We start from the raw sequence: 17,812 nt of genomic DNA, 5'->3' as shown, positions 1-17,812 counted from the left end.
GATGCACAGCCCAAAATCTCATGTATCTTTGATTTGGGTGCACTGCCTAACAGTCAGTCTTCACTCCCAAAGTCATATTGCTAGTTTGCCATCTGAATCAGGCCTTCTCCCAGCCTGCTTCATTTTGCATAACATCTTTCATACTCCATGCACACAAAAGGGCTTCCCAGGGGATAAATAACCGAGTTGCAGAGTGAAAGGGTAGATACTAGCTAAGGAAGAGACAAGGGGGCAGGGGAGGGTGGAGGACGTGTCCCAAGGAGTTGATAGGGTGGAAAGATGTTCCAGATGGCAAGATTGACTCATTGAAAGGAACTAAACTGCAGAGTTTCTGAATTTCGTAGGAACTCAGGCCTGGCCTACACTAGAAAATTAGGTTGGTTTAACTACCTGAGTCAACGGTGTGAAAAATCCACACCCGAGTGGAGTAATTAAGCCCACCTAAATCCCCGTGCAGACAGCACCAGGGCAATGGTAGAATTCTTCAGTCAACCTAGCTACCGCCTCGTGAGGAGGCGGATTACCTACGCCAGAGGGAGAAACCCTGCTGCTGTCAGGGCAGGTAGTATCTTGTTATGGCAGAGCAGCTATGGCGCTGTAGCAATGTCAGTGTAGACAAGCCCCCAGAGTCAACACACTACCCACATAAACGATGCGTGAGGGACCCAGAGGGATCTGTAAGATCTAAGAGGAGGAGCATGGAGACAGAGGGTTTTAGGTGAGACCAGCCCACCTTAGCTGGGGTCAATTCACGGGGCTTCACTCAGGGCTGTGTTGTTCATCTGCCTTTGCCTTGAGGAAGTGGCCGCACTTTAGGTCCCTGAGCCTGAATAGTTTCGAGAGACTTTGCACAGGAAATGGTTTGGTGGGTTTAAATTTAGCTCAGCAACCACCTGAAGATCTGAGGAGTGCAAATGAGCAACAAGACACTGCAGCTGAGAGAACTTTCCCAGCCAGCCAGATTTAGGGCGTCAGAGACTTGGTTTGACTGACGAATTCGCTCCCAGAAAGCAAATGGAACATGGGAATGGGGTATCGAAAAGGGAGGGGTCTTGAGGCCCCACAGCTCTGCAGAAAGCTGCCCCCTCCCCTCTGGCTTCGGGGTCAGATTCTGTCACCCTTACTCCCATGCCTGGGCACCCGCAGCTCCCATTGACTTTGGATGGAGCTGGGGGCGCTCAGCACCTCTGAAAATCAGGCCAACGGAGGGTGAAATTCCCCGCAGTGCAGAGAGCCCGCACGAGGTCTAGGCACCGCTTTGGAGGCGTTGTGCTAAGCAGTTCCTTGTGCTGGTCCTCTTCAGAGGGATGTATTTGAGCCAGTGAGTAGCACCAAACGCCACGAGTAAGACACTACTCACTGTGAGGAGACAGAGAAACTGTTCAGCACGGTCCTAGATGCAAACAAAGGAAAATTTAGGCTGAATGTTAGCGGATACGCCCTCCTTTTGGAAGCTGCAGAACAGGGTGCATGCGTGTCCCACGGCATGGCCTGCCGGTTAGGGTGCTGGGGTAGGACAGAGAGGTTTGAGGCAGCTGGGCCAAATCGGCAGCTGCTCAGAAATCTGCTGCCCTTCCCACCCCATAGTGAATGACCCCCCTGCTCCCCTCTAGGCACCTAACTTAAAGGGCTGGACTTTCAGTGTCCCAGTGGGAGCTGCTGAGTGCTTTTGAAAATCTGGCTCTACAATGGGATTTTTCAGTATCCTAAGGAACCTAGGGGAATCAGGAACCTCAAATCCCATGGAAACACAATGACAGCTGGGTGCATAACTCCCTTAGGGCCCTTTCATCACCCCTGTGATTTCACAGGTCCCAGATAAAATCCCTCCTGCTGCTGACCCACTTGGGGACGCAACGTTACTGAGTGGGTGACAGTAACAGTTAAGCTGTTTCCTTCTAGGCAGATGGGAACCCCCTCACCAAGGTCAAGGGAGCCCCAGGCCGGAGCACAACTCCTGCCGGAGCAGTGCTGAACTAGACAAACAGGGGTAATCAGTTATGTCTGGGCATCTCTTTGCCAGAAGACACTGATGGAGGGAGTTTGGAGAAAAGCAAGACAGATTATATGGGGCAGTGGTGAAGGGACTGGTTATGAGGAGAGATCCATGCCTAGCTTGGCTAAGCAACAAGGTGGTTCCAGGAGGGGCAGGGGCAGTGAGGGGAGGTGATTGGGCAATGTTAAAAGCCACCTAAGACCTGAAGGGTGTGAACGCCAACGAGGGAGAAGAGTTATTCTGGCTAGTGTGAGAGGGTGTAACTAGGAGCTATGGGGGGAACCAAGAAAGGGAAAAGTTAAGATAATGAACATGCAAACAGTCCTGGCAGTGAGATTTGTCAGGGCGTGGAATGGTCGCCTGGAGGAAAGGGGCGGAAGAACCATTTTTCAATAAGACTGCAGGACAAGGGGGGCTTTCACAGTGGCTTGCAATGCAGGAGACCAGAGCTGAATTCCTGACTTTGCCCTGAGTTACTGTGACCGTAGGGAAGTCACTTTGTCTCTCAGTTTCCTATCTAGACAGTGGGGTTAGTAAAACCCTCCTCTCTCATAGGCAGTGGGCAATGCTCAGCAGGAAGGCAATAAGGGCTGGGTACGTATCTAGTTTGGTAAATGTGCAATAGGGAACAGTGCTGCTTGGGCAGAGGCGTGGACTAGATGGTTTATCTCTCTTCCATCTCCGAGCTCTGTGATTTTTTTTTTAAGCCGCAGATTCTCCTCTCCAGTTCAAGGGGAAGCTGCAGTTTAGCATTTCAACAGCTTATAGCCCTTTTCATCAGTAGGTCTCCAAGTGCTTTTCAAAGGAGGTCACCATCATTATCCTCTTTTTACAGGTGGGGAAACTGAGGCACAGAGCAGTGACGTGACATGCCCAAGGCCACCCAGCTGGCCAGTGGCAGAGTCCCAGTCCAGTGCTCTAGCCAGTAGGCCATACTGCCTCATTTAACACCCTGCTTTTACCTTCAGGTGTCTCCGTCGCCTCCGGTGAGATTTTTATAATTTCATTTTGCGGATTACTCTGGAGTCGGCTTCTGTGTTAATCAGCCAACGCCGGACACTGCAGCTTTGCTACCCTGCTCCTAGGTTTTCTTTTGCACAAAGCAGTTTTCCAGCTTGCTCGGAATGACTCTCATTAGTCACCATTAGCAGAGGCTGCATTCTCCTCCCAGTGCTTCTAGGGGTTGAGCACTGTCAGAATCAGCCCCCCACTCCCCATTATTCCCGGCTGCTCTGAAGCCATCGGTCCTACCCGCATTTTGACAGCTGCTCATTATTCACCACTATCAGGTAAGGCAGACACTGCACCAGATCCTTGGGAACAGGAACCTGCTTATAGGGCTCCCAGTTCCCTAACAAAGGACCCCCAGCTTCAAACCACCCCAGCTTCTTCTTATTACTGTTTGAATTGCAGTAGCAACTAGAGGCCCTAACCCAGACCAGGGCCCCATTGTGCTAGGTGCTGTACAGACAGGCCACGAGAGATGGTCCTTGCCCTGAAGAGTTTACAACCTGAACAGACAAAGAACTGGTAAAGAATGAAAGGAGAGGGATAGAATTAATGCCAGTCAACGTGGTTCTATGAACATAGTCTTGTCAAACAAACCTGATTGCATTCTTTGAGATCACCATTTTGGCCGATAAAGGTCACTGTGTAGATGTAACATACTTAGATTTTTCTAAGGTGTTTGATTTACTGCCACATGACATTCTAATTACAAAAATTAGCATGATATAGTATCAATTAAGCACATGTTAAATGGATTGAGAGCTGGGTAACTGACAGATCTCAAAAAGCAATTGTCAGTGGGAATCATCATCGAATGGTGGGAATCTTAGCATCTGCACCTGACATAAGAGCTAATATGAACACAGGCAGTGCAGGAAAAGGGTAAAACACCCACCATATAAATATAGTGGATTCCATTCCTCCAGGCCTCAGATAACAGGGACTGCAGGGAATTGATTTCATGGAATACACTTAATAGGGTGTTAAAACCCTTTTAAATGGAAACCTTTCAAGCCCTTGTGCTGGGTAAGAGGGGCGGCTAGAATCTGAGGCCAAGAATTTAAAAGATGAGTGTCTAAAGTTTGTCTGTAAAGTCTATAATCAGGTGAATAAAATGGTTTGTTTGCAAAACAAATAATGAACAGCACCCTGTAGGTCAGTTGCTGACACAGCAACAATAAAACCTATTTGATGGCTGGGAGTCTGAACAAGAGAATAGAAGTAAAAAGCTTCAGAATTTGCAGTTTAGTTTATGCTCAGGCGTATGCAGAACATAACCAAAGAGATGCTGTATCTCTATTTGTGTGCATTATTTACTAGATTTCTAGTGTAATAGGAACTAGGATGAGACCTTCACGGGGGACTGATTATCCCACAGCTGACTAATAACATCTAGCTCTTATACAGTACTTTTTATCCATAGATCTCAAAGCACTTTACAAAGGACATCAGAATCATTAGCGTCATTTCACAGATGGGAAAACTAGGCACAGGGCGGAGACTGGCCAGTGTTGGAGAGAAGATGCTGAACTGAATGGACCTCAGGTCTTATCCATACTGGAAATTCCTATGAAAATCCACAGGTCCCTGAGGTTTCGCATTTTATATGCTGGTTCTCCACATTCCCCATCCAGTCCCCCAGGATACAGTTTTGGATGTTTCGTTGCATTCGTCGTCTGTTTGGCAGGCTTGAGAAATGTTCTCCTGGGCTGTGGCCATTCATGGAGGAGAGCTGTTCATTGATAGTTTTTCATTGATTTTTTTTTTTTCAGCTGCAGAGGCCACGTGAAATCCCATACTCCTGTGGTTAAAGCTGTTTAGTTCCAAATGTGGCCACGACATGTCCCAATGTATCTCTAAGAAATTAATTCTACTGTACAGGGAGATGGGAAAACCATCTTCCTAGATTACATTGATCCCCAGCAATCTCATTTCTTTAGGACTCTGCCTGTTCTTACCTTGGGAGAATTTTCCCATGGATCACTTATACAACCAAATCTTACAGGGTTTCCGCATCCTAGAGTTTCTCCGTGTACTTTCATTGCTTTCCTAGCCGTATGGAGGAGAATGTGGACATCTGCATTTGATTGGCTCAACTAACAACCTCATCATCATTGCAACTGTTACTCCTTTTTGATCTGAGCAGTTTGCCAATTTTGGAGGCCCTGCCGGTTGTTTTCATTAGGAGGAGAAATGGATGATATGAATCAGGTATTTCTCTGATGCAATCTTGTTTATTTACAAAGAATGTGCAAAGACCTGTTTTCCTGAACACAACAGGAATTAAACAGAAGATGGTTTCTTTGTTCAGAGTCCCACGCCACTTTTCAGCTAGCACTCAGCCCCAAAGTTTTCTCTCTAGGTTTTTTCTATGAGCCATGTTCCCTGCGCTTGTTCTGTTTATTCCTTCGCATTCTGCTCCTTCTCTGTGTCTGTTTCTGTGTTGCTGCTTCTCTTTCTTTCTCTCACACACAGACACACCGCTCCAATCCAATCAATCCCCTGCCCCAGCGCTTGTTAGCAGATCACCGTGGAACCCCCTTGGGCTGCCTAGCTCGGATCCCAGTCTAGCCTTGCACATGGCTTTGGTTTGGGCAGGGGCCCCTATTATTTCAGCTACCTATTCCATGAAGGAATTCAATTGCTTCTTACATTTATCCTGGATGAAAGGCAGCTCTTCCGCCCACCAGCTCCAATGCGTTTTAACCCACTCATAACACACCAGTACTTAAGACTGACATAGTCCTAAACACCTTAACAGCAGCACTTCATAAACATTAACCAGTTAAGCCTTATAACACCCCTCTGAGGTATTTTCCCCATTGTACTCATGGGGAAAATGGGAAACTGAGGCTCGGGAGAGATTTAGGGCTAGATTTTAAGGAACGGCGCTGTTTATTAGTGAAGCAATAGGTTACCTACATTACCAACATCTCTGACTGGAGACACTCAGAGTATGTCTACACTGTCTGCAATAAAACACACGCACTGGCCTAGGTCAGCAGTCTTGGGCTCCCAGGACACTGGCTCCAGGGCTATAAAATCACAGTGTAGAGGTCTGGGCTTGGACTGGAGCCTGGGTGCTGAGACCCCCTGAGCAGGGAGCGTCCAGGCTGTATTTTTTACACCTCTGCGGCCTGGGCCCCTGGGCCGGAGTGAGGAGACCCAGGCCAGCTGTGGGGGTTTCCCTGCAGGGTAGAGGTCCCTCATACGCCTGGGTCGGACGCGTCAGAGTGACTCTCCTGCGATATCGACATGGGCGGGGTGTGCCCCGATTCACACCGCAATGCACCCCAGTGATCCTGCCCTTTGGCTAACCCCCCCCCCAATCACTGACTTCTTTGCGGCCACATGCACCATCCCCGAGGCCCTGCTGCGGGGAGCCCTGGGCAGCGAGAAGCGGGGCCGAGGGGGTGACACTGCGCGCACCAGGCCCTGGCACAGCGGTGACCCCCGGAGGCTGCTGGCGCCATCAGTCACTGCGGAACGGTGCTGCCCTTTGCAGAGCCCGAGCCAGCGCCAGCGCCAGCCCCCAGCGGCGCCCGGCCAGCCCGGCCCAGGCGTGACTCCGCCCGGCCAGCCAGGTGCTCGGCGGGCGGGGCCCGGCGGAACGAGCCGAGCGCCGGGAACATTGTAACCCTGCGAGCCAGCTGCGCCCGGAGCGTCCTGCGCCATGGGGGCCTGCCTGGGGGTCTGCTCCCTGCTGAGCTGCGTGAGTGCCCCTGCCCGGGCGGCGCCCTCTCCGGCATGCCCCGGTGCTCCTGTGTCCCTTCTCCGGGACCCTCGTTCTGCTCTGCTCCCTGCACCCTGCTGGCTCTCCTCTTCCGTCCCCGTTTCGTTCTCTGTTTCTCCCCTTTCCCCGGCAGATTGTCTCTCTCCTTCTGCGCCTTTCTTTCCCTCCGAGGTCCATTTCTTCCCGAGGGCGGAGAGCTGCCTGTGTGCAGGGATCAGACTCGTTCTTCTCTCCCCCCTGAACTTGACTCTCTCCTGCTAAGCCTTGTGACCTGCGCCTCGCTGGCTTTAACCCGCCCTTGAGTTGCTTTTTGTTCTGTTTAAATATCAAGAGGCATTTGAAAGCTCGATCCTTTTTTTCCCTTTAATACATGAATGTGTTCTCCACTTCTCTTCTCGACAAAATGCTTCAGTCGCTATAATTTCTTAGTCATCTTTCCAACCTCCTGAAACTTCAGGAGGAAGTCAATGTAGCACCGTTTATTGTGCAACATAAAACTTGTATGGGAGCCTTTTTGTGTCTCTAAATATTTCTAAAGTGTCTAAAATATTTATTTCAAAGCTTGATCATGATATTTAATTTCCTATCTACAAATTCTTTGCAAATTTTGGATGCTCCCTGATCTCCCTAAACTTAAAAACCCGAGAGTATAAAATAATACAGAACTGTATATGGCTTATAGTTAAAGTGACTAGTTAGTCGTTACTCAAAGCTTGCACGCATATATACACACGCACACGGTTGTAAAATGAGAGAGGACTGTATAGCCAGTTAGAGTAACTTGCATGAAATCTGTTTCTTGTTCTTTCAAAGCCAGAAATTGCTTGTGTTTGTGGCATGCATCTTTTGTGACTGTTTATGAGACAAACCTCAAGGGAGTTCTTTATCAAGAAAGGCTGTGTGGCTTTGTGGCTTAAAGCAGCAGTGTAATGTTTTTACATGTTGACATTTTAAAACAAAATTGCAGATTTTGTTAAGACAAATACAACTGTGAGGTGTAAGGAGTCAGGACCCAATCCTGCGAACACAAGAATGAGCACTCATTGCAGTATCAGACTCGAAATTGATAAATGTGGTACTAGCATAAATTCTTCACAACAGAAAGTAAAGAACTCTTAAAAGGGAAAACTCCCTTCCACTGCTCAGATAGCCAAAAAGAATCCCCAACCATTACTAGGTTTTTTTCTTTAATCTAGGTATTTTAGTTAGATCAAGTTAAAATAAGTAATGTGTGTCTATTAAATGCCAGGGCTTGATCAGTTTTTAGTTTTCATTCAGACTGTGCCATGTGTAATTTTAATGCGTGGGAGGGTCTTCTAAACTTTTGGGGTAATGTTGTTTGGGAGTTTTCTTTAGCAACACTGTCATCTGAGCCAACTTTTCAGTGGCATGGCCTATCTTCCCAGTCAAATGTTTCCAGCGCTTCAGTCCTGTCTATGATAGGCACAGTAGTTGTGTGAAAATGCTTAGGAGCTTGAAAACACACACACACATATATATATATATATATATATATATATATATATATATATATAATTAATTGGGACTTGAGCCAGAGCTTTGGCTTCTGAGCTCAGCTAATCAAGGGTGTATGTCAGTGGTTCTCAAACTTTTGTACTGGTGACACCTTTCATATAGCTAGCCTCTGAGTGTGACCCCCCCAATAAATTAAACACTTTTTTATGTATTTAACACCATTATAAATGCTGGAGGCAAAGCGGGGTTTGGGGTGGAGGCTGACAGCTCGCGACCCCCCATGTAATAACCTCGCAACCCCCTGTGGGGTTCCAACCCCTGGTGTATGTGCCCTGAATCTTCTCTCTCATTGAATCACATGTGCCTTTGCAATAGACACACCCTCCTTGTGTGTGAAAGCACCAAGATTTTATTAAAGGAACCCACCCAAGATGGAAGTTTAAACACCAGTTTGTTTTCTTCTAAACACACCTCTACCTGATTACCTGTTGGAAGGAGGCCAATGTAAATTAACTTCAGAACAGGATCACCAGGGCCTACTTGTAGCCGCCATGCCTAGTAATTATTGCAACACAACTGAGAGCAGTATCAGGTGGCTGATACTGGCTGGAACTGAGATGGTTTCACAACCCGACACAATGCTCCAAAGGCAGTTGTAACAAGTGGCCTGCAGCCTTCTGCTTCAGGGCGTTTAAAGCTCACAGTTTGTATGATTTTGAATAATGTTTGGAGCCCTCAGATAGGAAATGTATAGCCGACTCTAGCTGCACAAATTCTGTGTGCACGTCTGTAAGTGCCAGATAAACAGTCTATAGTCCGAGAGCATGTTTTGGCAGTTTGCAACCCTAATTCTGGTTTTCTCCCCCAAAAGCCAGAGGGTCATTCTAGGGGGCAGCCTGGAAGCTGGGGCTGTGGTCACTGTGGCAGATCCACAGCTAGCATAAATGGTGGTATTTCCATTGGCTTCAGTGGAGCTGTGGCAGTTGACACTTGCTGAGGATCTGTTCTCTTATGGTTATGCACGCGGGCCCCCCACCAAGTGACAGGAATGACGCAGCCTCCCTGGCACAGATGATCTGTGCTGCTAGTGGGAATAATCCATGTGGAGGGTGATCCTCTTACCAAGCGGGATCTAGTCCTGTACTGTGGTATCTGAGCACACAGCTGTGAGTCTATTTTGGAGCCACTTACACAGTGCACCAGAATTTGGCCCCCAGTGTCAGGTACCGTGATATGACAAAACACATTCGCTGCTCAGTTTCATTTTTGTCTTCTTAAAGCAACCCTTCCTCCCGGGCTTCTGGAGGATGCACTGGTGAGCGGTGGAAGAAAAATGATAGAAAAGGGCAGGGGAGGAGAGATGTGTGTAATGAGTGGGTTCAGCAGGCTCAGGTGAAGTGGTCATGGCCAAGCTGCTTCTGTCTAGAAAGTTTTTAAATTCCAAGCACGTACGAGAATGGAACTAGATAAGTTCCCGGAGGAAAGGTCCACCAGTGGTTATTAGCCAGGATGGGCAGGGATGCCACCCCATGCTCTGAGTGTTGCTAGCCTCTGTTTGTCAGGAGCTGAGGGTGGATGACATGGATCACTTGATGACTGCCTGTTCTGTTCATTCCCTCTGAAGCATCTGGCCATTGTTGGAAGGCAGGATACTGGACCAGATGGACTGTTGGTCTAATTCAGTATGGCTGTTCTTATGTTCTATCTTAAAATGCAGTAGCCTGCTCTGAGAACTAGGAAAGCGATGGTAAGATATCAAAAAGACCACAGTGACCAGGGAATCAATTACACTGGAGATTACAGATATTGAATACAAAAAAACTGTTAATGCAACACTATAAAGCAGGGGCTCTCCACCTTTCCAGACGACTGCACCCCTTTCAGAAGTCTTTGTCTTGCCTACTCGCAAGTTTCACCTCACTTAAAAACGACTTACTTACAAAATCAGACATAAAAATACAAAAGTGTCCCAGCACACTATAACTGAACAATTGCTTAGTTTCTCTTTTTTACCATATAATTATAAAATAAATCAATTGGAATATAAATATTGTACTTACATTGCAGTGTATAGCATACAGAGCAATATAAACAAGTCATTATCTGTATGAAATTTTAGTTTGTACTGACTTCGCTAGTGCTTTTTATGTAGCCTGTTGTAAAACTAGGTAAATATCTAGATGAGTTGATGGACCCCCTGGAAGACCTCTGCATACTCCTAGGGCTACATGTCCCCCCGGTTGAGAACCACTGCTATAGAGCACCCAGAATTTAACCAATAGGTAGTGAATAGTCATGGCAGAGAATTTAAAATTAGACTCACTACTCAGGATATGCAAAGTTCTGCTATACTCAACCACTGGAACATTATCCCCTTGTTTACATTCTTGTAGATGTTAAATGTTACGCCTTTGCCAACCACATTATTAATATTTTGCAGGTCACCTTTTAAATTCAGTATGAGAGCTATAACTTGAGTTTCCTGGCTGTTGTGCCTGTTGGTTCTTGGCTGTAATGCTGCACTTTTGGGGGAGGGGGTAATTTAATTTCTTAGGGGTTTTAAACAGAAGAACATGAGTGGCCACTGAAATAAATGTTTATAGATCAGAGCACGCTTTGGTCTGTAAGGAAAGTAATGTCTGGCACATGTGTCACATGTTAAATTCCTTTGTGCAACTTCTTTATTTAAACAACTTTTCTTTTTCAAGCTTAGTAGATGACACATTCTGTAGCGAGAAGACGGCAAATCACTTTTTTGACTGAAAATCACTGTTTCTGGGCGATCCAAAAATAAGAAACAGCTACATAAACTTTCAGCCCAGAAGTTCTTTTGTTTGAAACTGATCCGCTGGAAACGGGAACGAAAGTACAGTCTCGGCTGTGAATGTAGCTTTGCTGTCAGGAGTAATGTCTCCCATGTGATGGTAGCATTGCCCTGTAGTCTGGTGCTGATAGTAGCCTGGACAGCACTCTTAGCTCCATACTCAGGCGATGTCTTCCCCACTAAAGAGTGTGTTGCTGTGGGATGACTTACCCGGTGTTGGCTATCCTGCTGTAAAATCCTAGTGGAGGCTACACACCTGTAGCGCCGTCCGCGAGGTCAGCACTATACCTGCCTGGCCTGCGGATGACCTCACCTGCCTCATGGTAAGACTCCACTAGGTTTTTACAGTGGGGTCGCTAACAGTGAAGATGAAACCTTGGAGTCGGATCTTGCTGGACTTCAGTTGGGCTACTTGGGTGAGTAAAGTGAGCAGGACTTGGGCCTTTATCCTGAAAGAGTTTCTCTCGCTGAAGCTGCGCAGCATGCCACAGCCTGTTCATGTTGTAGGTGTCTGTGACTCCCCTTCCCCCACATGGAATCGCTTTCTAGCTAGAGACATTCCCCACCACCAGCTTGCTCTGAGGGCGGTCTGCTGAAATGAAGCCAGCTGTATTTATTTTGCTACTTCTGCCCTGCTAGTATGGGGGAAGTGAGCTGAACGGAGAGGTAAAGCTTGACTGGGTAGAGATTCTATTTTAAAATAACAAATCTCTAGACATCCTGGCTTTAACGCCTTTCAAAGTCTCCGTCTGCTCTCAGATGATGCACAAAGCTGAGTGACTTTGCAGCTGGGTTCACTTAAGAAACAATTTATTCAGCTGCTGCTCTCTCTTGAGCCGAACCACTAAATTCGGACACTTGTACCAACTGGGTTTTACTTAACTGGATCCTCCTTCACCCCTGTATAAAATCTGCTTGATTTCACCAGCACCCCGTCCCCCACAAGTTCACACCCGTGCAGGGTGGGCGTCTACGAGATCATAGAACCTTTTAGCATTTCTCCATAGATGTGCTGGTACGTGGATTTTAAAGACAGACTGGTAACATGTTTCAAAACCATTTTTCACATTAAACCTGAAGACTAATTTGTGCATTGTTATGCTCCATTACGTAGGCAGAACTCTTGGGCATAAGCTATGTGGTGGTGTTTCCTGGTCCCCTTGAAGCATCTCTGAAGAAGAGTTCTTTGCAGGTTTTGAGCATATGCTACTGACCCACCTCTTGGAAAATCTTGTGTATTTTTGCCTCTCTATTCCAAGAATATTGTGGTTGTATTTTTTTTCTCTTGAGGATAACAAAAATGTAGCAAGGAACTCAAAACAGCTGTATTTTTAATTAGAGTTTGCTCCCAATACACTTCCTTTTGGAATCAATAACAATCCATACATTTAACATCCTGCTGCCCAAGGGTACCCAAACTGCTTATGGCCCCAACCCAGCAAAGCACTGAAGCACATGCTTAACTTCGGTCTTGCACTCTTGTGATTGTTTTGGTTAGTGTGAAGCCCCAGATGCTTGAAAAGTCATTGCACGAGAACCCCAGCTTTCATTTAAAAATGAAAAGTAAGTATCTCGCTCTCGCAGTTGTGGAGAAAAGCCTGAAAATGTGAATCAGGTTTGCTCTAAAGGCTCAGAGCGCAAATAAAAAGGAACCCAAATTAAAAATAACAAAGATCTTATATTTTGTTAGGCCCTACACGTTTTAAAACAAACAAAAAATAAATCTTGGGGTTGAAATGAACAGGACTACTTGTGCTTAAAGATAAGCATGTGCTTAAGGACATTGCTGGATCAGGACCTACATTAGTCAGTAGCAATACATCAGAAAATACCCAAGGATATTACTAACAAGTGCAATAAAGTAGCATTGCTTTGTTTGAAATACTTTCTTGCATAAATTGTAAGTTTCCCGATGTTTGCATCATCAAAAACAAACAATAGCTATTTAAAAAAAAATGTTCAGCAAACATTAATTTGCATCTTTCTCCCCACAAATGATCCCAACAGAGCTGAACTGAACATATCTTTTATATGTTCAGTGTAGTGATGCTGTCATAGAATCATAGAATATCAGGGTTGGAAGGGACCTCAGGAGGTCATCTAGTCCCACCCCCTGCTCAAAGAAGGACCAATCCCCAGCTAAATCATCCCAGCCAGGGCTTTGTCAAGCCTGACCTTAAAAACCTCTAAGGAAGGAGATTCCACCACCTCCCTAGGTAACCCATTCCAGTGCTTCACCACCCTCCTAGTGAAAAAGTTTTTCCTAATATCCAACCTAAACCTCCCCCACTGCAACTTGAGACCATTGCTCCTTGTTCTGTCCTCTGGTACCACTGAGAACAGTCTAGATCCATCCTCTTAGGAACCCCCTTTCAGGTAGTTGAAAGCAGCTATCAAATCCCCTCTCATTCTTCTCTTCTGCAGACTAAATAATCCCAGTTCCCTCAGCCTCTCCTCATAAGTCATGTGCTCCAGCTCCCTAGTCATTTTTGTTGCCCTCCGCTGGACTCTTTCCAATTTTTCCACATCCTTCTTGTAATGTGGGGCCCAAAACTGGACACAGTACTCCAGATGAGGCCTCACCAATGTCGAATAGAGGGGAATGATCACGTCCCTCGATGCTCCTACTTATATAGCCCAAAATGCTGTTCGCCTTCTTGGCAACAAGGGCACACTGTTGACTTGTATCCAGCTTCTCATCCACTGTAATCCCCACGTCCTTTTCTGCAGAACTGCTGCCTAGCCACTTGGTTCCTAGTCTGTAGCAGTGCATGGGATTCTTCTGTCCTAAGTGCAGGACTCTGCACTTGTCCTTGTTGAACCTCATCAGATTTCTTTTGGACCAATTCTCTAATTTGTCTAGGTCCCTCTGTATCCTATCCCTACCCTCCAGCGTATCTACCACTCCTCCCAGTTTAGTGTCATCTGTACACTTGCTGAAGGTGCAATCCATGCCATCCTCCAGATCATTAATGAAGATATTGAACAATACTGGCCCCAGGACCGACCCTTGGGGCACTCCGCTTGATACCGGCTGCCAACTAGACATGGAGCCAACTAGACATGTCATTTCCAGGGAGAGGCATTTAGCTAATGTGAGTTCCTTCTCACTGGCTGGTTATAGGGATCAGTTCAAAAATGTTGTAGGCTCAGGATAGGGTGACCAGATGTCCCATTTTCATAGGCACAGTCCCATTTTTGGGGACTTTTTCTTATATAGGCGCCTATTACCCCCCACCCCCGTCCCGTTTTTTCACAGTTGCTATCTGGTCACCCTAGCTCAGGATAAACTCTGGCCAACATGTTCCAAATTGACTAACAATTATTGGTGCCCAATTTGATACCTTAAGGATATCTCATTTTCAGAAAATTCTGAGTTCTTGCCCCTTCTAAGGGGTCTTATATCTGGCACTCAAAACCCCTGTTCTTCTGAGAATTGAGACCTTTGTGTGTCTAAGTAAGTAAATTCTCAGTGAGCAGGTGGACTGTATGGTCAAGTGTCGGAAGATCTCTGGCAATATTAGATGATTCTCTGATTTGACGTTTGCATAATTTTTAATTCTGGTGACCTGTGAAGTGCGGCAAAAGTGGGTTTATTCCATTTTTGCTTTTTAATTAGATACAAAAAAAAGTCTGAAAATAGTTTTTTTCCCGTTCTCATGTGGGTGGGTGTGGTTCTGTTTAGTTGTTACTTTAGAAATTCAGATGGCATCAATCCTGTTTTTCCTGTTACTCTGTAGATGCCCGGGGGATCAGTAGCATTACGTCACAAATGCCAAGGAAGTGAAACTGTAGCCACTTCTGTACATCATAAAAAAAAAGAAAAAGACACAAGCCCTAATCTTTCCGTTTTAGGTTGTCCTTATTGATGGAACTATTGATCCTTATTGATGTATGGTCCGGCTATTGTCCCACTTGTGGGCGTAGCAGGGCTATTTGCTTTGTTACTGCTCCAGGGCCTCGCCTTGGCAGTATCACATGGTGTGACGTTCTGTGCAGGGAACTGATGGGAGGGTGTTACCAGCAGCAGTTATGTTGTAATTCAGTTACACCAATGCTAACATACTGGTTTCCTGACTGTTTTTATCCCCAAATATGGATGTAACATTACTTGGATGTGTCATGCAATCCCTGAGTAAGGTTGTACTGTGCCCATGTCACACAGCAGGAGCAGGAGTGTCCACTAGGGTGAAGGGTGGAAAATAGTTTCTCTTCTAGCTCCTTGTTTTCAGAGACTCATAATTCTCCAAAACATGCAGTTTTAGGGCTGAAATTTTCCATGGCTAATCTCTGACCAAAAGAGAGTGAGACTAGCCACTTTTGAAGCAGAAAGTGGGAGAAACAATATTTGTGTTACTGTCTTAAAAAAAAAAACACACAACTTTTTTTTAACCCATTTAAACTATAGGAAAACTGGATGACATTTTAAAATTGAAATTTGGCCTGGAAATGGTGAGAAGTAGCATGGTCCAGTGGACAGGGTCTATTCCTGGTTTTCCCACTTGGGCAAATCACTTAATCTCTCTCTGCCTCGATTTCCCAATCTGTAAAAGGGGTATAATACTCAACCTTTTTTTTAGCTCTATGGATGATGAGCGCTGTATAAGAGCCATCTGTTAGTATTCGAGTATGGCCTTGATTTGGAAAAAAAGTGGTTTTGATTTGCCAACGTTATGGGCACTGGGCAAATCGTGTATGACGTATACATGGGAGAGATTTTCCTTAGCCATTTAGCTTGTGTACACGGCCGCGTTTTGGTCTCTGATCTGGGACAGAACTTGACAACCTTAAACCCCCTTAACTTCACAATTACAGCAGTGACTTTTCATTCCTCATACTTGTCTTGATGTTCAGCTCTTGATTATGTCTTAAAAGACAAGGTCGTTTTTTGGTTCCCTCGCTTCTCTCGGTAGTTTTGAGCATATGACAGTCAATGAAGGGTGGTATCTTTCTCCTCCATGGTAACTTAATCTTTTCTTCGTGGACATGCTGTCCTAAGAAGGACCTACTGCTCGTGTTAGTTTCCTTTCAGATGGGGTAGTGATCACTGCTTAGGGATTCATAGATAACAGACACTAATGCTTTTTTTTTTTAATTTTGCGTTTTTCTTAAATCCTCTTGTCTCTTTTCCTACTTTAAAAAACAAACCCTTAGAAAGTTCCATACAAATGAGCCACATTCAGAGAGCAATCAAGTTGCACAGTGCAGCATTCAAAAAGCCAGGAAATAGGAAAGTTAGCGTAAGGATGAACACGCAACTTTAGCTCTTCCTGTGTGCATGCAGGGTCACACTGCCTGCTTTAATGAGGTACTGACCGAGTGAAGTGAGGCCTTACCATCCGCTCCAGGAGGCATTTCTCTGTCTGTAATGTGATTACGCTTGAACATCACTTGGACCAGTTCCAAAGTTTCAGGCACCAATAGGAAGAACCCTGTTGATCTGGGTGAATATTGGAATAGCCACTTCTGCATAACGAGATGTTTAAAACTAGGCAGGTAAAGCATGGCTGTAATCTGAAAGGTTGGGTAACGGAGCCCAGCCGAGGTAAGCACAGAAGCGTGCGACCCTGCAAAGAAACTCCAAAGAGGAGAACTTCCTTTCCCAGCCCCTGTCAAGCAGCAGCCAGTCTGTCGTGCTAGGGGTTCTACAAGTTCGCTTTTGCCCCACAAAAATGCTAAAATTTAAATCAACTTTCAATTCCTGTAACATTCCCCCCATGACTTAACCTCACATGCCCTTTTTTCTGCGTGCAGCTTATCATATAACATATACACACACATCTCCGGGAGGCCTCTTCAATTGTGTAACCTGAACAAGACAGTACTTCCACCTCCCACATTACACTAGAAGCTGTCACGCTGTCTGGAGTGGCTCATGACTCTGAGTGCCTACCACAGGACGAGTGTTAAAAACAGGGCAGACACCCCAGACTACTGGTGTGTTCTGGAATTAGATTTCACCAAGCCAGTACCCAGTGTGATCTCCTGGATTACCACAACCGTCTTACCATGGAGTCACAGACAGTCCCCTTAGACTCTCCTGTCTAGCTTGTCACCCGGACAAACTGGACTTAGTGATAAATGGTCACTTACCCAAAAAACCACACCAGGTTCAGGTTGCTTCCAGTCCCAAGAGACCAGTCACTTACCCCCAGATCAGTTGGTGCCCTGGATCTTACACCAAAGACAAGGCCTGTAGCCAATCCTGTAATAAACTACCTAAAAGTTTATTAACTAGGAAAAAGGAATACGAGAGTTATTTACAGGTTAAAGCAAACAACCATACACAAACCAACGAGTTCCCATCTAATCCGAAGAGTGACAGAGTTGTAGTGATCTGTCAATTCAAAGTGTCTTTCAGGGCAGGCTCAGGAGTCAGACCCTGGAGATCTTTGGTTTCAGGTTAGAGCCTCTGGCCCTTTAGAGTTTAAACAGCCAAAAAGATGGAAAATTTTCCTGTGGCTTTGTTTTTATTTTCTTCATTCAGCTTCCAAGCCAACAGGAGGAGCTTCCTTGCAGGTAGCGTTTCCCAGGTGCGATAGGGCCGTTAACCAAGCCTTCGTGTGGTGATGATTCTTTATGGGCTGTTTGATATCAATAGCCAGGGCCAGCTCTGGCTTTTTTGCCGCCCCAGGCAAAAAAGCCTCCCGCCGCCCCCCTCCGCCCCCGGCGGGGAGCACGGCAGGGGAAGGCGGCGAGCCCGCCGCGGCTCTGCTGGCGGCCGGACTGCCGGGAGGAGGGCAGAGAGCCCGGCCGGGGCCCCACTCTCCCCGAC

General features: G+C 46.2%; 1 protein-coding gene across 1 annotated transcript in view; it reads left to right on the top strand.

The window, feature by feature from the left end:
- Window positions 1–6,630: 6,630 nt before the first annotated feature.
- Window positions 6,631–17,812, top strand: part of SERINC2 (serine incorporator 2) — a 28,884-nt gene continuing 17,702 nt past the window's right edge. Inside the window, exon 1 of the mRNA XM_026657153.2 lies at window positions 6,631–6,716. Coding sequence (XP_026512938.1) covers window positions 6,678–6,716 — 39 coding nt within the window. The 5' untranslated portion in view covers window positions 6,631–6,677. The remainder of the gene's footprint in view (window positions 6,717–17,812) is intronic.

The sequence above is a fragment of the Terrapene carolina genome, unplaced genomic scaffold, assembly GCF_002925995.2.
Source record: "Terrapene carolina triunguis isolate 2854851 unplaced genomic scaffold, T_m_triunguis-2.0 Scaffold236, whole genome shotgun sequence".
In the NCBI taxonomy this organism is placed as follows: Eukaryota; Metazoa; Chordata; order Testudines; family Emydidae; genus Terrapene; species Terrapene triunguis.
Note: the sequence above shows the minus strand (reverse complement) of the source record. Positions and strands in the feature narration are given on the sequence as shown.